At 41.9% G+C, this 24,080-nt stretch overlaps 1 protein-coding gene across 1 annotated transcript; it reads right to left on the bottom strand.

Moving 5' to 3' along the window:
* Positions 1-201: 201 nt before the first annotated feature.
* LOC103269652 (zinc finger protein 708-like) lies at positions 202-23,214 on the bottom strand. The gene is made up of 8 exons (XM_021717157.1): positions 23,100-23,214; positions 7,995-8,121; positions 7,116-7,211; positions 3,974-4,102; positions 1,954-3,260; positions 1,587-1,701; positions 1,073-1,198; positions 202-554 (listed from the first exon to the last, which is right to left on the bottom strand). Exons 1-8 carry the CDS (start codon positions 23,154-23,156, stop codon positions 202-204), a joined length of 2,310 nt encoding a protein of 769 aa, XP_021572832.1. The 5' UTR covers positions 23,157-23,214.
* Between the last annotated feature and the right edge of the window lie 866 nt (positions 23,215-24,080).

The raw sequence follows: 24,080 nt of genomic DNA, 5'->3' as shown, positions 1-24,080 counted from the left end.
TTTTTACATTTGTAGAGTTTCTCTCCAGTATGGATGATTATGTGTCCAACCAATCCATTGAGAGTGAATGGCTATGTCACATTCTTCACATTTGTAGAGTTTTTCTCCAGTATCAACGTACTTACGTTCAGTAAATACTTTATGAGAGCAAAAGACTTTGCCATATTCTTCATGTTTGTAGTTTCTCTCCAGTATGACACCTCATATGTATAGCAAATCATTTGAGAATAAAAAGGTTTTGCCACATTCACCATGTTTGTAGGATTTCTCTCCACTATGGATGGTCTTGTGTCCAGCAAATTCTTTATGAGTGTGAAAAGTTTTGCCATACTTTTCACATTTGTAAGGTCTCTCAGTAGTATGGATCTTGACATGCCAAGCAAGTAGTGAATGAGAGTGAAAAGCTTTTCTGCGTATTTCGCATTTGTAGGGTTTCTTTCTAGCATGGATGGTCATGTGTCCAGCAAATTCATTGTGAGAGTGAAAGCTTTTGCCATATTCTTTACACTTGTAGGATTTCTCCCGAGTATGGATGGTCTTATGTCCAACAAATCCTTAATAGAGTAAAAGCATTTCCACACTCTTCACATTTGTATGGTTTCTCTCCAGTATCGATGGTCTTATGTTCAGGAAATCCTCCATGTGTACAAAAAGCTGTGCCACACTTTTCACATTTGTAGGGTTTCTCAACAGTATGAATCTTGCCATGTTGAGCAATTAGTGAGTAAGAGTGAAAAGCCTTTGAATATATTTCACATTTGTAGGGTTTCTCTCCAGTACGGATCATCTTATGTCCAGAAACTCCATTGTGAGAGCAAAGGGCATTTTCACATTCTTCACTTATGGTTTCTCCCCAGTATGCACCTTGATATGTCCAGCATGCTTTGAATGGTGGCAAAAGGCTTGGCCACATTCTTCACATTTGTAGGATTTCTCCCCACTATACATGGTCTTATGTCTAGCAAACACTACATGAGATTAAAAAGCCTTGCCACATCTTCACATTTGTAGGATTTCTCCCCAGTATACATGGTCTGTCAAGAAAATCCAGAGTGAAAGTGAAAGACCTTGCCACATTCCTCATATTTATAGGTTTTCTCTCCATTATGGATATGCTGATGTACAATAAGACTCAAGTTCTGAGTAAAGTCTCTGCCACATTCTGCACTTTTGTAGGGCTTCTCTCCAGTATGGATCACTGTATGTCAAGCAAGAAGTGAACGACATTATAAGCTTTGCCACATTCTGCACATTTGTAGGGTTTCTTTCCAGTATGGACGGTCAAACTTACAGCAAATTGCCCTTGAGAGTGAAAGGCTTTGCTACATACTTCACATTTGTAGGGTTCCTCTCCAGTATGGATCACCATATGTTGAGTAAGGCATCATCAAGTTTGAAAGACTTTGCCACATTCTTCACTTTTGTATGGTTTCTCTTCAGTATGGATCATTGTATGTCAAGAAAGTTGTGAATGAAACAAAGGTTTTGGCACATTCTTCACATTTGTAGTATTTCACTCCAGTATGGATCACTATATGGTCAGTAAGATATGAACAAGAGTGAAAGGCTTTTGCCACATTCTTCACATTTGTACCGTTTCACTCCAGTATGGATCACTGTATGTTGAGTAAGATGTAAACAAGAATAAAATGCTTTGCCACATTCTTCACATTTATAGGGTTTCTCTCCAGTATGAATGGTCTTATGTCCAGCAAATTCTCCTTGAGAGCGAAAGGATTTGCCACATTCTTCACATTTGTGGGGTTTCTCTCCAGTACGGATCATCGTATCTCGAGTAAGGATTGAATGAATGTGAAATGCTTTGCCACATTCTTCACATTTGTAGACTTTCTTTCCAGCATGGATCATAGTATGTAGAGTAAGGAGTGAGCAAACCTGAAAGACTTTGTCACATTCTTCACAGTTCTAGGGTTGCTTTCCAGTATGGATCACCTTATGTCGAGTAAGGTTTGAACGAGTGCGAAAGACTTTGCCACATTCTTCACATTTGTAGGGTTTCTCTCCAGTATGTGTCACCTTATGTCGAGTAAGGTGTGAATGAGTGTGAAAAGCTTTGCCACATTCTTCACATTTGTAGCGTTTCACTCCAGTATGGATCATTGTATGTTGATTAAGAATTGAGCGAGTGTTAAAGGCTTTGCCACATTCTTCACATTTGTAGGGTTTCTCTCCAGTATGGATCACCTTATGTTGAGTAAGGAGTGAACGAGAGTGAAAGGCTTTGCCACATTCTTCACATTTGTAGGGTTTCTCTCCAGTATGGATCATCATATGTCGAGTAAGAATTGAGCGAGTGTGAAAGGCTTTGCCACATTCTGCACATTTATAGGGTTTCTCTCCAGTGTGAATGGTCTTATGTCCAGCAAATTCTCCTTGAGAGCGAAAGGATTTGCCACATTCTTCGCATTTGTAGGGTTTCTCTCCAGTATGGATCTTCTTATGTCGAGTAAGGATTGAACGAATGTGAAAGGCTTTGCCACATTCTTCACATTTGTAGGGTTTCTCTCCAGTATGGATCATTGTATGTTCAGTAAGATAGAAATGAGAGTGAAAGGCTTTGCCACATTCTTCACACTTGTAGGGTTTCTCTCCAGTATGGATCATCATATGTTGAGTAAGGAGTGAACGGATGCGAAAGGCTTTGCCACATTCTTCACATTTGTAGGGTTTCTCTCCAGTATGGATCATTGTATGTTGAGTAAGGATAGAACGAAAGTGAAAGGCTTTGCCACATTCTCCACATTTGTAGGGTTTATCTCCAGTATGGATCATCGTATGTCGAGTAAGTTGTGAATGAGAGTGAAAGGTTTTGCCACATTGTTCACATTTGTAGGGTTTCTTTCCAGAATGGATCACTCTATGTCGAGTAAGGAGTGAATGAATGTGAAAGGCTTTGCCACATTCTTCACATTTGTAGGGTTTCTCTCCAGTATGGATCATCGTATGTTGAGTAAGTTGTGAACGAGAGTGAAAGGCTTTGCCACATTCTCCACATTTGTAGGGTTTCTCTCCAGTATGGATCATCGTATGTCGAGTAAGTTGTGAACGAGAGTGAAAGGCTTTGCCACATTCTTCACATTTGTAGGGTTTCTTTCCAGAATGGATCACTGTATGTCGAGTAAGGAGTGAATGAATGTGAAAGGCTTTGCCACATTCTTCACATCTGTAGGATTTCTCTCCAGTATGGATCACTGTATGTTGAGCAAGATGTGAATGAGGGCGAAAAGTTTTACCACATTCTTCACATTTTTTTATTTACTTATTTTTTATTTATTCTATTTATTTTACTTTTTGAGTTGGAGTCTCACCCCGTCACCCAGATGGAGTGCAGTGGTCACTCCTGGTCACCACAACCTCGACCTGCTGGGCTCCTTCAATCCTTCCACCTCAGCCTTCCAAGTAGCTGGGACTACAGGCGTGCGCTATCATGCCTGGTTAATTTTTTGGTTTATTGTAGAGATGAGGTCTCGCCAAGTTGCCCAGGCATGTCTCGAACCCATGGCCTCAGGCAATCCACTCACCTCAGCCTCCAAAAGCACTGGAATTACAGCCTGAGCCACTGAGTCCGGCTCATCCTTCACATTTATAGAGGTTCTCTCCACAATGAATTTTCTGATGTTGTGAATGACATGAGTAATAGCTAAGGGCTTTGCTACATTTTTCATTTCTGAAGCCTCTCTCTCCCCTATGGATTCTTTCAAGTCTATTTAGATAGGATTATTTCTTAAAGACTTTCCCACATATATTGTATATTTCCTCCACTATTTTTTTTGATGTTGACTACATTTTGAGGACTGGTTAAAGGTTTTCCCATATTCGTGTTTGAAACCCATTTCAGAAATATGGATACTGGTGGATTTGGAGTGTTGATGAAAGACTTTTCTACTCTTGTTACATTTGTATTAGTTATTTGCAACTGAGCATTCTATCTGCCCTTCACCCTCATGCATACTTACCCAACATTTTTGTAAGTATAAGTTCTTAAGGACATATTTACCATATTTTCCCTTTGACACCTTTTCAAGGGAGTCTTCTATGCACTTCTCTGGCAAAAGGCCTTCAGTGTAATGAGAAGTCACAGCTGAAAATCAGGAAAATAAAAATTTATTCCACATGCTAGACTTAGGTAAATATCCTTTGAAAATAAAACATCATATTATACCATGGTAATGACATAAGTATGATGGCAAGTACTAATCACAGGTTTGCACTCCATCATAAATATATGTACTTAAGAAAATACCACATTGCCTGTGTGAGAACTCAAAAAACAGCTTAGACTTTGCAAAATCCACAATGATAAAATGAGTTACACGGAAGAGAAAGTTGAGTAATTTTGCCACCATAATTTCTCTTCCTTTACAATGTAGCATGATGCAATCAGATGGGATGTTCTAACTCTTGAATTCTTCCTCAGGGAATAAACAGAAGTATGGAGAGTGAGTCCACATTTCTGTCCTTTGAGGGTTTAGGAAAAGACTGGTTTCTGTCCCAACATACAGAGAAGACACATCCTAAGAAGAGTTATGAGTCTCCAGACTCCTAGAATCTCTAACTTAGTGATTGATGTTATATTAATCTAGACAAAGCAGCATCATAAACATTATGATGTGAATATCCTTAAATTTCAAATACCCCAATTCACACAAAGTATGTCAAAGCATAGAAAGAATCAGGAAAAATAACTCAATTAAGGGTACAACAATAATTTGTGGAACTACAAATTACAATATTTTGAGAAATTTTCATATGAAATGCAGAAAGCCTTACTTGAGCCACACTACTGCCTGGGTGACAGAGAACATGCTGATAAAATGTAACCATAAAAAAGGATTTGTAAAACATCCTTGATATTGATATTGGTCTCAGTAATAACTTTTTTTATGACTACAGGTATAAAAATAAATACAAACAAGTTGGAGACATCAAACTGAAAAGCTTCTGCAGAGTAAAAGGAAATGGAAGAAGACTTACAGAACAAGAAAAAACATCTGCAAACCATATACTTGATGAGTTGCCGAAGAAAGAAAAAGATAATCACTTGAATAAAAAACAGCCCAAAAATGAATATCTATTTTCCCATGAGGACATACAAATTGCCAATAGGTATATGAATTGTCACTGAACATCACTAGTAGAGGCAATTTCAAATAAACACAATGATGATATATTGTCTCACAGCTGTTAGAATGGCTAATATCCACCAGAAGAGAGAGAGAAAACGTTTAGTAAAGGATGTGAAGAAAAAGAAATTCTGTATACTTTTGGTGAACTTAAAATTGGTAGAGTCATATAAAAGACATTATCAGCATTCTTTCAAAAATAAAAACAAACTGTCACATAACACAGATATCCCTTCCTGGGTATATAACCAAAGGAAATAAAATCAGTAACAAAAAGAATTCTCCAACCCCTAAAGGAATTGCAGCATTTGTCAAGATGGCCAAGCTTGAAAACAACCTAAATATTTGTGGAATCTATGTTGATTAAGAAAATAATGTATACATACACACACACACACATACACACCACACACACACACATGTATATATGCACAATAGCATACGATTCAGCCAAAATATTTTTTAAAGAATTCTGCAATTTTAACCCTATGGATGACATTGTAAGACATGCTAACTGAAGTGAGCCAGGCACACAAACACACACAAATACTGCATGAGAACGGTTACAGTGACTCAAGTCTGTAAACCCTTCACATTGGGAAATTGAGGTGAGAGGATTGCCTGAGCTCAGGTGTTCAAGACTAGTCTGAGCACCAAGGTGAAACAAATACAAAAATAAGCTTGGCATGGCAGTGCATACTTGCAATTCTAGTTACTTGAAAGGCTGATATGGAAGTATTGCCTGAGCCTAGCAATGAGGATGTGGTAGTCATTAGCATGCCACTGCATTCCAGCCTGGATTGAGACTCCAACTCAGGAAAAAAAAATCCTGCATGATCTCACTCCTGTGGAATCAAAAGATTTTGCACTCATAGAGGAAGAAAGTACAACACGGTCACCAGGGCCTGCAGGTGGGAAAATGGAAATGTTTTCCAATGGTTACAAAATTTGAGTTATAACTGAGTCTTAGGGAACTATTGTGTACCATAGTGACATATCGTTAGTAATGACGTCTCATATGGTTAGAAAATTTGCTAAAATAAAAGACATTATGTGCTCTCCTTACAAAACATAAAAATGACAACTACATAAGATGGTTGATATGTTCATTAATATAATTGTAATCATTTCACACTGTATAGGCATATAAAATTATTACATTATTCATAACATATGGTGATATATTTTTATTTATGTATAAAAATCAGATGCTAATCACACATAAATATGCATACATATGTGTTTGAATATATGCATATATGAAGCTAGTCTTAAGCTTCATACTAAAGAAAATGAAAACATAAGAGTTATTAAGACACAAGGTAGGAGGTAGGAATTTAATATGTTTACCAACCTTCTACATAACATAATACACTTAAATATTTGAATATAAAGAAAAACTACCAGTTTCAGATCATAATATAAAAGTAAAATTTAAGTAAAATATCAGGATTTCTTCTATTAAGAGAGAAAATTTATATTTAGGTAGGACTACTGAGTATGAATTTAAATAAATTCATTGGAAATCTCCCTAGTAGAGAAAATTATAAATTAGAAAACATGTAACATGTGTCCGGAGTGTTCTTAAAATTTCTCAAACAGATAACAAAATCACTGCTCACATACTTCCATGATGCCAAAAGAAAACATAAAAAATAACTTGACATAGATTGCCAAATAAATAAGCAAATACTTGCACGTCTCCAAAGCATCAGAAAGGTAGTAAGATCATGCAGTTCCTAACAAACCATTAAGTGGATTTGACTTCTTCTGTAAACTTGAAAGATTATTGATGAAGCAGTTTTTGGAGAATTTCAGAACATGTAATAATAGATGTCCCTTTGTGACAGGCAGAGAAAGAATCCCAGGCTTCTAAGAAACCATTTCCACTGGAGCAGACCACCTTCCCAAACCACATTTCAAGCTCTGAGTCCTCAACCTATTTCATCTGCTTCATTCACTCCCTCTTACCTGGAAATTTTGCTAATGTGCCATGTCTCTTCACATCCCAGGGCTCTTTCCTTTGCTCCAGACATATAATAAGGTCTGGCTTAGAGATAGCAAGTCCTGTTTAATTAAAAAAAAAATAACATGGCTCTTGCTGGGGCTCTTAGATTACAAACCTAGTATTTGATCAGTAGAGAATACATTATACAAGATTCTAGAGAATTAATCCCAAAATACGGTTTCCCAACAAAACCTTTAGAATATTTAGATAAAAATTTAAATTTATGGGTTTCTTTTTATTCTAAGTTGTAGTCTCACTCTGTCACCCAGGCTAGAGTGTGGTGTAAAGCTTGTAGCCACCCCAGTGCTCACCTGTTGGGCTCAGATAATTCTCCCTCAGCCTATCAAGTAACCAGAACTACAGGTGTGTGTTACCACTCCCAAGTAATTTTTTGATTTAGTGTAGAGACGGGGTCTTGCCAAGTTGTCCAGGCTATTCTTGAACCCATGGGCTCTGGCAGTCCTCTCAACTCAGCCTCCTAATGTGCTGGCATTACATGGCTGAGCCACCATGCCGGGCCTTAAATTTGTGAATTCTTAGTTCAGTACTGGTGAGTCAATAACTTATGGCAGCAATGGGAATGAGATGTGGGCAATGATATCTATGCCACTAGATTTCTGAACTTACCAATAATATAGCTAGAAGGACACTAGTCAATTTAAAATAGAGAAGGCTTCATGTCAAAATTTTTTTTTCTATGTTAACATATTACCAACTTTTTGTTAATAGTAGGAATCTGAAACTCATTTATGCAAAGCAGAAATTCCCAGAAAGCCTTCTACAAAGGAAGGACATAAAATCCTTAGTATGAAATAGGGATTGTGTTTTGAAAGTTTACTCACCTAGAAAAACCAGGTTTCTATGGTTCTCCAACATCACAGTTCTGTACAATATTCGCTGAGGGGAGTTTAGGCATGCCCACTCCTCTGCAGAGAATTCTATGGCCACATCCTTGAATGACAACAACCCCTGAAAACAACAAAAACACATATTTACCAAGTCACCATGGCCTCTAGGTAAAGCAAGAGTGAAAACAGGGTCCAGCTGATAAGACAACTATTATTATGCAATAAAAAAATTCATAACACAGAAATATCCTCTAATGCATTAAGTGTGAGAAAAAAGGATGAAATAAAGTCCTCAGCCCATGTAGACTCTCGATTTTTGTGAGTGAAACAGCATAAAATGTACACCAACACAGGCACATACATTTAAAATTACTGTTTATATCACACAGAATACATTACATACACTGCTCCTAGTAAGTCAGAAGATCCTCCTCAAGTTTTAATTTGTACAACAATGAATTGATTACCTTGTTAAAATGCAAATTCTGATTCAGAATACATGGATTTAGCCTGAGGTTTGCGCTTTTCTGTTCAGTTGGTGTGTCTCATTCATTTTTTTTTTTTTTTTGAGTTGGAATCTCACACTGTCACCCACACTGAAATGAAGTGGCCACTTCTGGCCATGGCAGCCTCGACCTGCTGGGCTCCGGCGATCCTTCCGCCTCAGCCATTCAAGTAGCTGGAACTACAGACATGTGCTACTAGGCCCGGCTAGGTGTGTCTCATTCTGAACCAGGTTAGGGTGCCCTGGCATAATCACAACTTATTGCAGTCTCAATCTCCTTGGCTAAAAGAATTCATACTCCATAGCATCACAAGTATTTGGGGCCAATTAGTATCAGATGTCAAGGCACTCAGGTGGAACACAACATTCATGCTGAGATCTTTTAGCCAAAAGTTATAGTAATTTATTATTACTTTTTGAGTTGAAGTCTCACTCTTCTTGCCTAGGCTGGAGTGCAGTGGTATGCTCATGGCCACTGTAGCCTCGACCTGCGGGATTTAGGTAATCCTTCTGCCTCACCTTCCAAGTATCTAGAACTACAGAGACATGCAATCATGCCTGGGTACTTTTTGTAATTTACTGTTGAGACAAGGTCTCACCAAATGCCCAAACTGTTCTCAAAACACAGGCTCAGGCAAGTCTGTTGCCTCAACCTCCCAAAGTGCTGGGATTACAGACTGAGGACCACACCCATCCAATATACTAATTTATAATCTCAATTTAATAACAAGTAAGCTCATGTTACACAGAAATCAGCCTACAGGTAACTCCCATGGCATGTATATCTGAAAGTGTATTTATATTTTTAGTTTGTGGCATCCTAGAGAGCAAGTCTCTACTAATTATTCTTTATTCAGAGTTACCGGAGTTATTTTGGGCAGTAACTGCCATCCTGTTTAAATGTACATTTTATTAACTGTGTTCTGCATGGATCAGATGGAACACATAGACAGAATCTTAAGAGTACATTTTCTGGGTAGGAACAGAGGCTCATTCCTATAATCCCAGCACGTTGGGAGTCTGTGGCAAAAACATGTCCTGAACCCTTGGGTGTGAGACCAGCCCGGGCAACTTGGCAAGACCTCATCTCTACAATAAATTAAAAAATTAACTGGGCTGTGGTGGCCATGAGTGTGCCAGTGCATTTCATGCTGCAAAACAGAGGAAGACTACATACACATGTTTCTATCCTCCATTAAGATCTGAGAATCTATCCAATTTCCAATGGGATTCTTGGTTAACATGCCTTCCCATGTCCCCCAGTAACAAGGGAACATTTTAAAAAATGCAGGTCATACATTAATGATGAGAACAGTTTATGACAACTAAGCAGTATGGTTGAAGAGAACAGAAGAGGCTATGTAGGAGCAGTGTCTGATAGACCCATTGAATATCACAGGAAGAACAAAAATAGTTGAAACAAACTCATTAGGCAGGACCATCACACGGACAGCAGCATGGTTTGCAAGTTTTACACACATGACATTCTTTGTGATCTAGGACACATTTATTTACCTGAGAAGCAGTCATTTTTTCTTTTTCCTCCTACTTCTGTGGTATTTCTTCTCAGGTGAGATTATGTAATCAAGTTACACCTACATTTTGAAAATATGCCTTTACTTATTTCAAAATAAATGGAATGTATTTATTTTTTGTCAGTATTACCACCTTCTTGGGAGCCCCTCGCTTGCTCTCCTGTTTGCCTGCTTGCTCTCCTAATTTTATTCTTCCACCATCTCCCTGAGGTGGGTCTACTTTGTCATTTAGGACAGTTTTCCTTCTTTACAAATTCAAGATAATCCAGAGGACAGACATCAATTCTGTCTTTGCCCCTCAAGAACAGTGATGTGTCTACAACAACAGTGATGTGTCTACAAGTGCACAGAAACCAGTCACCGAACTAAAATTAATTTTTTGTTACTAATTTAATAATATAAAACTTAGACCTAATCAATCCAAAATGGGACAGCCAACTTTCAAAAGTTCGACATAACTCCATTTTAGACTGGGGTTGGGGGGGCGAATCTCTGGCCTCTTTGTGTGTTTGAATGTAGCTAAAATAATTTTGAAATGCTGACAAGGTTGGCACCAGTATGCAGCTGTCCAGACTAACTCTGCAAAAGTGGGAGTATGTACACTAACTCTGTTTTGTTTAATAAAGGAACAAGGAGACTGTGAACCAAGGACAAAGATAATTCACCACTTTCCAAGACTCCTCTCATCACCCAGATGTCTGCAAGTCTAAGCCACCTCTCGATCTTAGCCGCTCTCTGTCCCACAGCCTGTATAAAAATTTTGAAAAAGCACACATGACCCAGCAGGGGTCTTTAGGATGCCGTCCCCTCATTTTCTTAGTTTTAGTGTTCCTACTAAATAAAGTCACAACTCCTGCTCCAACTCCTCATGTCGACAGAAGCGGATTAGGACCTGGTGACACAAATGCCCAATGACACTAATGACAAACCCTGGAGATTTCCACCTAGATAATTCAGATAAGACCACTGCAGGACTGTCCTTCAACAGCACTTGTCCATCCGGCTTCCCCTTGCCCCTTCCCAAAGCCTTTCCTCCCAGGTCCTCCAGGATCCTCACACCACAAGTCCTAGCTGGAGTTTCTGGACTCAAGAATCGCTGTTGGCCAAGAGGCCTTAATTTTGATGGAGCCACCGTTTAAATCTGGGGAGGAGAGAGGGAGTGGGCCAGGATCATAGCCTCCCTCTCCCCCCACCAGCCCCACACACAAGTCGTATTCTCTCCACAACCCTCGTGGGTTCGGCACAGTTGGAGATGGTGAGCTGCACATAGAGTGCTCAGCAGGCGACGTCGCTGCAGGGTCAAGACCAAGGGTCACGGCCGAGGCCCACCTACACTGACGCGACAGGGCCGAGTTGCTGGTGGGGATGGGTCCAGGCTCGGAGATGATGGAGAGGACAGTCCCTAAAGAGCTGGGTCATCCAAGTCCATCCCTACTCCCCCTCTCGGGACACCTCCCTGCACACTCACCACCACCCGCCTTCTAAGGGTCCCAGCGTCCGTCCTACAAATCTCCCAGGACATGCATGTAACAAGGAAACAGGCTACAATGAAGATATGCGAGGTTGATAAAGGAAGCTAAGGCCTTGTAAGAGCCCGGAAGTTGCCCTCTCACTTCCAGCTCCTGTCTGATTGGCCATTTCAAACCCCAGCATCAGTTGATTGGATAAAACTCCAGGCCATCAGGTCTTGAGTCACAGGACATGCGATCAGACATGGGCTGCTTAAGGCAAGAAAATATTGAGATTTCTCCCAGCTCCAGAATGTGGTAGGAACTTGTGAGGGCAGCCCCTTACAGGAATTGCGGGTAACACCGGCGTCTGCATGACTCCCAGTTGGTGGGTTGTGGAACTGCAGGACTACAATCCCAGCATGTCCCAGGAGAGGGGGTGTCAACCTACAATCCAGCGACCCACCAACCAGGAGCGACACAAACTCCCATCATGGCCCAAAAGGGGCCATAAGCCTCCTCCCCCCCACCCTTCTGCCCAGACTCTGGGGCAAGGAGAAATCTAAAGGCTTTTTTGCCTATTGAGTCCTTATTGTTTTGTACTTCCTGTCAGTCAAGACCAGAAGGGCGGGGCTTGAAGGCTTTTCCAATCAATGGATGCTGAGGCCTGAACTGGTCAATCAGACAGGAACTGGAAGTGAGGGCGGGTTTTGGGCCTTTGTCTCTTGCGCCTGCGCAGAGTTGGGTCGTTTTTTTTCTGCAGTGTCCTGTACTCTGGCACCCACGTATGACTTCACTTCAACCTCTGTCGCCCTGTGATCTGCAGGACGTGGAAGCCCTTGGTGAGACTGCTGGGAGAAGGTGAGTATGCCGGGGGTGTCACGAGAGGGGAAGTGGATGGACTTGGATGACCCGGCTGTGCCGGGACCAGCCTCCCCTCAGCTGACAGTGAACACGTCCCCACTGGCATCTGTGCCTGGTGCCCTCGGTGTAGGTGAGGCTAGGCCGGGACCCTGGGGACTTGTCCCATCCGCGAACTCGAACTAAGCCCTCTGTCAACAGACCCTCTTTCCATATGTTCAGGACCCAAAAGAGTGGTGGGGAAGATCCGACTGGCTGGTAGGGCCAACGGAGGGAGGGTCTGGGGTACTGTTCCCCCTCCCTCCTTTCTCTACCCCAAGGTTACATAACGTTGAGGAAAAAGTTTATCTCTTTATAGCTCTGGAGATCAATACATTTCCACCAGAAAGTGTGATAGATTAATTGTTGAGTTTCACAGGTGCATGAAAGCATCCATTACATTTGTTTTTTGAGTGAATCTCACTCTGTCACCCAGGCATGAGTGCAGTGGCACACACACGGCCAACCCATAATCAACCTGCTGGGTTCTGGTGATCCTTCCGCCTCAGACTTCCAAGTAACTAGAACTACAGGCACACGCTACCACACCCAGTTAATTTTTTAAAAAAATTTATTGTAGAGAGGAGGTCTCACCAAGGTGACTGGATTGGTCCTGAACATGCGGGCTCAGATGATCCACTTGCCACGACCTCCTGAGCCTAGCTGATAACACTTTCAGTAAATTATTTTTTAATGCTGAGTTTACTAATAAGAATATAACTCTCCATGGACAAGAATGAATCTAGCCATATGGATTGGCTCCAGTTTCCTTTTACTTGGGTAAATAGTGAGGAGTAGGTCTGGAAAAACACACTGGTAGATAACAAGTTTACCACCATATTACAAAGCCACTAGAAAAAACAGATCAAGCTGGGTTCAGTGGCTCACCCTTTAATCCCACCCTTTGGGAGGTTGAGATGAGTGGATTGCCTGAGCCCTTGGGTTCGAGACACGCCTGGGCAGCAAGACCTCATCTCTACAATAAATCAAAAAAATCAGCTGGGCGTGGTAGCGCATGCCAGTAATTCCGGCTACTTGGAATGCTGAGGTGGAAGGATCGCTGGAGCCCAGCAGGTCGAGGCTGTGGTGGCCGGGAGCGGCCACAGCACTCCAGTCTGGGCGACAGAGTGAGACTCAAACTCAAAAAAAAAAAAACCGAAAAAACAGATCAAGTGGTCAATATCCCTATACCCCAGAAACTTCCAACTATTGTAAAAGGATAAATGCTTGAATCAACACCATGTAGTCAGTACAAATAAGGGAACTACCCACGGTACCTGATTTTGTTGAGTTCTCATGTTACTTCTTAAGAGAGCATTCACAGACAGAATTGTAACTCTTTCTTTATCATTTCTGCTGAATTTTCATTGTTAAAAATAAGCATATAGGTTTTCTTTGTTGTGCCCAGAATGGAGTGCAGTGGTACACTCACAGCCACTGCAGCATTGACCTGTTGGCCACAGGCAATACTACCACATCAAACTTCAGACATGTGCCACCATGCTCAGCTAATTTCTTGATTTATTGCTGAAGTGAGGTCTTGTCAAGTTGGCCAGGCTCGTCTGGAACCCCAGGGCTCAGGCAATCCTCTCATATCATCCCCCAAACTACTGGAATTACAGGTGTGAGCCATTGTGCCCTGCTATACCCCATGTGATTCTAACATAGCAACATTGTCAAGTTGAGGGCTGCCAGATATGTTCGTTAAAGTTGAATTCAGAAGGGAGGTCACCTGTCCTGATCTGTTTGGGTTAGGTCAGGCAGGTAAGCCTGTGGGGCCATGTATTTATTGATGTAGAAGAAATTGTCAGTGTTTCTGGCAAAGGAGGGCACTTGTGGAAAGGAAAGAATTAACTCACACTTTGCACTCCTTGCAGGAGCTCACTGTTTTTGAATCTGTCTCCTGTGACAAAAACAGAAAAAGGTAGACTTTATCACCCTTTTTGGACCCTCCTGCTTGTGGGTGTGGTGGTAGCAAGGAAAGGATTATGCTTATGTGAAAGGAATATGCTGGCTGCACATCATACTTATGCCAGGAATCCTATTACTTAGGGAGGCTGAGGTGAGAGTATTGCGTGAGGTCAGGAGTTTGAGACCAACCTCTACAACATAGCATATTCATATCACTATAAAAAATAATAAAAGACAAATTAGTCAGGAATATTAGCAAAGCCCTGTAGTTCCAGCTACTTTGGAGGTTGAGACAGAAGGATTGCCTGAGCCCATGAGTTCAAGGCTGTGGTAATGATGATGCCACTTCACTTCTGCCTGGGTGACAGAGTGAGACTCTAATAAAAACTAAATATGTTCCATTTAATTTTAAAATAAATAAAGGCATATTTTCAACATGTAGGTGTGACTTGTCTAGATCATCACACCTGAAACAAAATCCCAGAGGGCAGGCTACATGCTTCTGGCTGTATTCTGAGCATTTTGGGAGGCCATGGATAGAGGACTGCCTGAGCCCATGGGTTTGAACCAGCCCAGCCAACTTGGCAAGACCTCTTCTCTACAATACATTAAAAATTGGCCAAGTGTAGCTTAGTCTGTAGTTATGGTTACTTGGAAGGCTGAGGCAGAAGGATTGCCTGAGCCCAGTAGGTCATTGCAGGGGTAGCTGTGAGCATGTCACTGCACTCCAACCTGGACAAAGGAATGAAACCTCTGACTCAAAAAAAAAATTTTAAAAAACTTCCAGAGAAGCCAGAGGAAAAGGAAAAAAATACCTGGTTCTCAGATAAATGTGTCCTAGGTCAGGAGGACTGCCAATTTTAAAACTTGTACATGACACTGCTACTTGTGATGGTCTTGCCTAATTACTATTTTTCAATTTTTTTGTTCTTCCTGATATTCAAGTTCTTTGAAGGACATGTCTTCCTACATACCAGAGGCTCCACTGTTCTCCGTATTCATGCTGCCTAGTTGCCATGAACTGCTCTCACCATGAAGTATGACCTGCAGTATTAAAAATGTCTCCTTGTGCTTGGGGAACATGGCAATGTGTGAATATCCAAGCTTCACATTGGAAATGGGGGTAGATCCTCAGATACAAGCAAAGAATGGGACAGTGAACAATCAAGATTTCACATAATGCTGGGCTTGGTGTCTCAGCCTGTAATCCCAGCACTTTGGGAGGCCGAAGTGAGTGGATTTCCTGATCCCATGGGTTCGAGACAGGCCTGGGCAACTTGGCGAGACCTCATCTCTACAATAAATCAAAAAATTAGCCGGGCATGGTAGCACGTACCTGTAATTCCAGCTACTTGGAAGGCAGAGGCAGAATGATTGCCGGACCACAGCAGGTCGAGGCTGTAGTGGCCAGCAGCGGCATCTGCACTCCAATCTGGGTGACAGAGTGAAACTCCAATGCAAAAAAATAAAAATAAAAATAAATTAAAGTAAATTAAAAAAAGAAAAGATTTCGCATGATGCTCCATCAGCTTTATGGAGAACACTGTTAATAGCAAGCACATTTACACAGGATGGCAGTTACTGCCCAGAACAACACAAAAATGACTGAGTAAAGAAGTATTAAGCTGGGCTCAGTGGCTCAGCCTGTAATCCCACACCTTGGGAGGCTGAGGTGAGTGGATTGCCTGAGCCTGCAGGAAAGAGACCCTCCTGGGCAACTTGGAGAGACCTCATCTCTACAATAAATCACAAATTAGCTGGGTGTGGTAGCATGCACCTGTAGTTCCAGCTACTTGGAAGGCTGAGACAGAAGGATCACCAGAGCCCAGCAAGTCAAGGCTGCGGTGGCCGGGAGCGGCCACTGAACTCCTGTCTGAGTGACAGAGTGAGACTCCAACTCAAAAAAAAAAAAAGAATTATTAGAAGAGAGTTGCTCTTCCGAATGCTAAAAACAAACAATGTAAGTACAGATTTTGAGATTACACACCATGGGAGATACCTGTACATGGATTTTTGCCTGACATGTTTATTATTAGATTGTCATTAAAATTTACTATTTTAGGGGCCTATAAATCTCAGCATGGATATTGTGTTGTACCTGTGTGCATTGGCACCTAATACCAATTTGTTCGAGCAGCTTTCAGGCCAAGAGATCGAGGTAGCAGTGAGCTGTGAATATGCCACTGCACCCCAGCATGGGTAAGAGAATGAGATCCTCTAGAATGAAAAAAGAAAAGGTGCTGAAGCTCAGGCAAATTCCAAATCTCCTGAATCAGAATTTTCATTTTAAGAAGATATTCAGCCGGGCTCGGTGGCTCAGCCTATAAACCAGTGACTTTGGGAGGCTGAGGTGAGTGGATTGCCTGAGTATGTGGGTTCGAGACCCGCCTGGGCAGCAAGACCTCATCTCTACAATAAATCAAAAAATCAGCCAGATGTGGTAGCACATGCCTGTAGTTTCAGCTACTTGGAAGGTTGAGGTAGAAGAATCACCGGAGCCCAGCATGTCGAGGCTGCTGTGGCCGGGAGTGGCCACTGCACTCCAGTCTGGGAGACAGAGTGAGACTCCAACTCAAAAAAAAAAAAAAAAAAGAAAAAAAAGAAGATATTCAGTTCATTTTGTGCACATTAAAGTTGGATGAGGACCTTCCAAACTACTGTGAATTTTCCCTCTGAGCAGTATATGCAACTTTTTCTGTGTGATGTAAATACAGCACTCTCAATTTTACATGCCTGCGTTGATGCCCAAATTTATGCTGTATCATTCACAAAAATAGTGTGTACCCTGGCTGAGTGGATTTCATTTCATTCTTTTTTCTCAGACCTAATGCATTAGTGAATATTTCTGTGTTACAAATTATCTTATTGCATAATTCTAGTTGTCAGATGGATCCTGGCTAATTTTTTTCATCTATTGTAGAAAAGAGGTCTTACCAAGTTGCCCGGGCCAGTCTCGCACCTGTAGACTCTGTCCTCTACTTCAGCCTCCCAAAATGCTGGGAGTATAGGCATGGGCCACTTCAGCCAACCTTAGATATTTAATTATTTCCAGACATCTATATCTTGACTGAAAATTTTAAAAAACTCTTCAAACTGTATTGACAAAATACATTTTATGGTGAATAACTAGAGCTAAAATAATTACACTCTCAGGAGACACTGAACTTGCTCTCCCGTGTGCCTGAGAGGCTTCATATGGGTTCTTACACCTTCTCACTAGGTGAGATATTTTGTAATTTTGGATTTTTGTATTCCTTTCACAAGTGCACTTAATCCAGAATGAAACTGGGGACTCCGAGACACTTAAAATAAACTTAGTTCACATTTTGCCTCAGCATAGCCATTTTTCCTTAGAATGACACATTTTGAATCAAGCACAGGTTAGACATAGTTAATTTCCAACAGACAGGTTTTAGGAGGCATAAAGACATCTTAAGATTACATATTTCTGCAGGTCAAGAGGCAGCCTACCTCATTCCCTCAAGAAATCTCCATCAGATGCAAAAGCAGGGCAACCCAACAAACCAACCTTTCAACTCAAGTTTTACATACTAATGTCTAGGAAACTTTCAGGTTCTGTGTCAAGGGGGAATCAATAATCACCTCTTGGCTGGCCAAAGCCATAGAAATTACACTAAGACCAATTTTTCATCAAGAAGCTTGTGGATTTAAAACATGTCACAAGTCTCTTATTGGACAACCCCTTCCCTTTGACTCTTCACATCTAGCCTATCACCCGAGGGCATGAGATGGTAATGTCTGGCAACTAGCAAAATATAAAACTCATGTGGCTACAATCTACATCCAAAACCCACAGCCCTGGACAGTCCTGTGGACTTAAACTCCCTTTCCCCAAAGGCCTTTTAAAAAACCTAATACTTGGCCCTTCCACACCTCACTTGCCTGTCTGCCCCCTTTTCAATCTGTGAAAGGTGGTTATTAAACTTTACTTCTTTCTACTTTCTCCTTTGTTGCAATCTTGCATTATTCCCATAACAATGGTCCACCTCACCACAGTTTACACTTTCACAGAGGACAGGAATCACTTCTGTCTTTTCCCCTCAAGACCAGCAATGTGTGGAAAATGCAAAGAAACCACTTACCTAATCAACTTAAATGTATTTCCTATAAATTTTTATCTTGGAAGAAGACAATCTTAGACTAAAACAACAGCGAATGTAACCACGAAATGTCAAAATAAGGCAGGGTAGCTAGGACAGGTAAGACATCGATAGATAAATTTCCCATAGGCTGCTTTTAGGAAACATTCAGACATTTTAAAATTACATTTTACTGTAGACCAATTTGGCAGTTTTCCCCACATTTTGGCAAATCAAAAGAAAACTTCATAAGATGTAAGAATAGGACAACCCATAATAATAATCACTAAGAATCTTTCAGGATGAGTGAGGTGGTTCATGCCCATGATCCCAGCACTTTGGGAGGAGGAGATAACAGGATTTCCTAAGCATATACTTTCCAAACCATCCACAGCAACTTGGTGAGCCCTCGTCTCTCCAATAAATAAAAAAATTGGCTAGGCATGGTGGTGCAAACTTGTGGTTCCAGTTACTTGGAAGGCTTAAGTGGAAGTTTCACGAGTAGGTGGACACGGTGGTGGCCATGAGTGTGCCATTGCTCTACAGTCAGGGGAAACAGTGAGACTCCTACTAAAAAAAAAAAAGCCGGGCTTGGTAACTCAAGCTGTAATCCCAGCATTTTGGGACACCAAGAGGAGAGGATTGTGTGAACCTGAGGGTTCAAGGAAAGCCCGGAAAATTTGATGAGACTTCATCTCTACAACAAATAAAAAATTAGCCAGGTGTGATAGCACATGCCTGTAGTTCACATAACACAGGAGGTGGCCACAAAATTATTAATACATTTTGTGACAGAGTGAGATTCCAACTAAAATATACATATATACACTCAAGTGTTTCATCTCATAAACAAACATCTGAGTACAACACGTACTCATGAGTGGACCCTGAACAATTATCAGAATACTGTAAGAAACTGATTGGCAGTAGTGGGACACTGCCATTGTGGGGAATATAACTTCAGTACTGGTCCCCAAGCATTACATGTACAATGACTGCTTATGAGCTAACCCTGAATTGTACCCTATCTTTTATTTTATTTTGTTTTTTTGAGTTGGAATCTCTCTCTGTTGTCCAGAGTGGAGTGGAGTGGCACACTTCCGGCTACCGCAGCCTCGCCCTGCTGGGCTCCGGTGATCCTTGCATCTCAGTCTTCCGAGTAGCCAGAACTACATGTGTTCACTACCACTCCCGGCTAATTTTTGATTTATTGTAGAGAATAGGTCTCACCAAGTTGCCCAGGGTGGTCTCAAACCCACGGCCTCAGGCAACCCACGGCCTCAGGCAATCCACTTCCCTTGGCCTCCCAAAGTGCTGGGATTACAGGCTGAGTCACTAAGCCTGGCCATACCCTACACACTTTAAAATAAAAATAGAAAAAAAGAAAGAGAAAGCCACATAAACCTGGTCTCCCTGGATGAGGAAAATGTCAACGCACAATTTCTATTCCATATTAAGGATTTCAAGTCATTTCTTTGTAGAAAAATCACATTTGAATAGAAATGTAAAAATCAGCCTGGCTTGGTCGCTCAGCCTGTAATCCCATGCTTTGGGAGGCTGAGGTGAGTGGATTGCCTGAACCTGTGGGTTCGAGACCTGCCTGGGCAACTTGGCAAGACCTCATCTCTACAATAAATGAAAAAAATTAGCCAGGTGTGGTAGCACACACCTGTAGTTCCAGCTACATGGAAGACTGAGGCAGAAGGATTGCTGAAGCCCAGCAGGTCGAGGCTGCAGTGGCTGGAAGCAGTCACTGCACTCCAGTCTGGGTGACAGAGTGAGACTCCAACTCAAAAAAGAAAAAAAAATCAGTAGAAACACTGTGTCAGCATGTTACAACATTAAATTATGATTAAGCTCCCTTTATGTCAGGGATGCTTAGGAGAGTCAGCATTTGGGAATCCATAAACACAATTAATCATATTAATAAAATCAATGAGAAAGACATATAATCTTGTTAATAGATTAAAAAGACTGTGAAATTTTCAAAAAAATTTACATTTAAAGATGAAATTATAAAGAAGTGTAAAGTATTTCTGAAATACATGAAAAATAGTAGAAATAAAAAATAATGAAAATACATGATAGGGAAGAAAGATTAAATGTATCATTAAGTCAATAATCCTCTAATCAGATTATCAATTGAGTTTGATACTGATATACAAACACTTGTGTTCTGACGAACTGTTTTGCACACATATTTAAATTGGAAATCCATAAAAAGTTTGAAAGACGTTATTATCCATAATAAGGACTTGAAAAGTAAAACAGTGTGATAGTGACTAAAAAAAAAAAAAGACTGAAAGTGAAATATTGCTGGGAAGTGTGAAGCATACCTCATCAACAAGTGTACCTGCATAATGGACATTTGTATACATAGACCTGAATTGTACCCCACATCTTAAAAATAAATAAAGGCTGAAAAATCAAGGGAATACACCGTTTTAAAGTAGAATAAGCTATATATGAAGGCCGGGCATGGTGGCTCATGCCTATAATCCCAAAACTTTGGGAGAAAGAGGTGAGAGGATTGATTGCCTGAGCCCATAGGTTCAAGAACAGTTTGGACAACTTGACAAGATCTCATCTCTACAATAAATCAAAAAGTTAGACAAGCATGGTGATGTGTGCTGGTAGTTCCAGCTACTTGAATGATTGAGGTGGAGGGATCACCTGAGCCCAGCAGGTCAATGTTACGGGGGACAGAGGATGCTACTGCACTCTAGCTTGGGTGACAGAGTGAGACTCCAACTTTAAAAATAAGAAAACAGATGAGTATCAGCCAAGGTTTGCATGCTCTAAAATCATGACATTCCAGTAGGAAAAGAGACACAGCCCCTGACCTGGAACACATTTACCTGAGAACCAGCCATTTTTGCCACAACTGCTTCTGGAATTTCTTATCAGATGAGATTATCTGGACAAGTCACATCTACATGTTGGAGATATGCCTTTATTTTTTAAAAATTAAATTAAATGTATTTTATGAGTCTGAGTATCACTTTGTAACCCAGGTAGGCATTAAGTGTCTCCACAGAGCTTACCACCATCTTGACCACCTGAGCTCAACAGATTCTTCCTTCTCAGGCTCCCAGGAATATGAAACTACAGGCATGTGCGATGACTCTTGGCTAAATTGTTTCAGCTTTTATATCTACATGGATATGCTATGTTGTTCAGGTTAACCTCAAATTTCTGGGCTCAAACAATTCTCTCCCCTCTCTCTCTCCCACAACTAACCTGGATAAAACCCACCAAAAGTACACAAAGCCCAAGAGGAGTCTTGGCCCCTCATCTTCTCGGTTTTAATGGTCCTCTAAATATTAAAGTCACAGCCCCTGCTCCAACACCTTGTCTTGACTTTCCCTGTTTCACCAGACAGAACCTGGTGACAAACTGCCAATGACCCCTGAAAGGACAGACCAAGAGTGGGAAGCCATGTTTCATCTGGTTCTGAAACCCTGACACATTGAGTAAAAAGTAGATGCTATGCTTATAGAGAAATGCACACTTTAGGTATAATTAACTTTACTGACTTTGTCTTTTTAGAAACAGACTTCCGGTTATCACATAGTGGCAATCAAGCTTCCGAGAGTAAAGGGAATTTACAAGGTCTAAGTCATCATGCATTGGGCAAGGATTGTAAAAGTCATGTAACTTGTAATTACAAAAGTTATGACCGCTCAGAGGGAGAGCAGCTGGGGATTCGATCTTCCAGTAAATTGGGCACTATCTACAGGGAAACCAAGGATCCCCCGAAGCTACTCACTGGGAATGCTTAGGAAATAAGGGGAGGTGCACCCCCCACTAGCTCTAAGGAATGTCATTTGGGAAGGTGCAGGAGAATTAGAATTCTTGTCACAACCGGGGCTATGATAATGTGGACAGACATTAATGGGTCCCTGTGTCACAGAACCCAAAGACATTCACAGGTGGTCGAAAAGGCAGTCACGTGCAACATCTCCAAGAAAACAATTTAAGCCAGGACTCTGGGGGGGTGAACTTTTCTTAAATAAATCTTTTCTCTCACCTCTGTGTGTTGCAATTCTTTGCAATTTACTCGGATCTCTAGGTTCCCAGCACGCACCTCCGGTTTGCCAGCCCCAGCGGTGCTGCGCCCCTTGCTCCATCCATTTTCCCTCACCCTGTCGAGTATCCTAACAATCCTGATGACTTGATCTAGGGATCTCCACCTGGACATTACAGATCAGGCGACTGTGGGGCTGGCACCCACTGCCAACGGCCCATGGTCGGCTTCCCCCGCCTCTTCTCCAAGCATTTCCCCGGGCCCTCCAGAAACCGAGACTACAAGCCCTGACCAGGGCATAGGGATTCACGATCCGCTGTTGGCCCAAAGGAATCCCTTAACACGGTGCTGGAGCCTCCGTTTACCTTCTAGGAGGAGAGAGGTACGGGGCAAGAACCACAACTCCTTCCCCCAGGGGCCCCCACGCGGGTTAGACCGCCCACGACATTCCTGGGTCTCACACATACATACTAGAGAAGGAACCAGTAGAGTGAGGTTGCCAAGGGGACAGGACGCTGGGGACCAATCCAGACCCACCCTGTGAAGAGTGAACTGGGCCGAGCTGCCGGCGGGCTCAGGTCCAGGATCAGAAGTGAGGGGAAGGCCAGGCGGCCACAGCTGGGTCATCCGTGTCCATCCTGCCTCTCGTTCTCGCACCCACACCCGTACTCACCATCTCCCGGCTTCTGGGTGTCCCAGCGTCCTCCCTATGGACTCCCCAGACCTGCATGTCACAGGGCGAAAAGGGAAGAAGCAAATACACGTGGCTCTCTCTGAGATGATTCGCCCCTTCCGCAGGCCCAGAAAACAAAAGACCCGGTCAGAACCCAGAAGCCACCACCTCACTTTAATCTCTCTTCTGATTGGGCCGCTTCCGAACTAGCATCGTTGATTGGATAAGGCAACAGGTCACCACACTTCTGATCTTGAATGACAGCAGATGTGATCCAACGGGGTGGGAGGAGGCAAGAAAAAAGAAAAGCATGTTTTTTTCCTGTAGCATTTTGAAGTTGAGTTGCCTCCCTGCACTGGAAGTTGGGGGGAGGAGCAGGATGTGGCATGTGTCGCGGAGCTTGCTGGGAACTGTAGTACAAGAATGAGGCCTGGTGGCTAGATCACTGAGCTGCAGGACTCCGTCCTAGTCAGTAGAGGCAGCAAAACACTTCAATGTACCCTGTGAGTAGTTTCAAGGGGATCCCATATTTTTTGCCCTGCTCTGGAAATCCACATCCACCAGTGGCAGGTCAGACAAGCTGGCCAGTGCCACACCCAAGTACCAAAGAAACAAGCCCCTTAAAAGAAGAGTAAAAAGTAAAAAGGAATAAATATATGGATAAATAAATAAATAAGAAAAAAATAAAAAATAAGCCCCCAATGCTCCTGAATACAATGCCAAACTCCAGAAGCTTAACTCAGGAAATACCAAACTCCCAATTATAGAAAGACTCTGAAGTTCTTAGAAACTGAAACATTTTTAAAAAAGGAGAAGAACTCGAAAATGAGCACCAGGCAGAAGAAAGGTAAACAAATTGGCAGTTGCCACTAAAAGCAAAGCTTCAACCACCCAAAAGAGGCCTGATGAGGATAAACCCGCTAAGGGAGATGGTATCAGCTGCTATGAATGTGGTCAATCTGGGCACCTAAAGCATAATTG

This window comes from Carlito syrichta, unplaced genomic scaffold (genome assembly GCF_000164805.1).
Source record: "Carlito syrichta isolate Samal-C Ts95f unplaced genomic scaffold, Tarsius_syrichta-2.0.1 Scaffold309409, whole genome shotgun sequence".
Classification (NCBI taxonomy): domain Eukaryota; kingdom Metazoa; phylum Chordata; class Mammalia; order Primates; family Tarsiidae; genus Carlito; species Carlito syrichta.
This window is presented reverse-complemented; position numbering and strand designations above follow the sequence as displayed.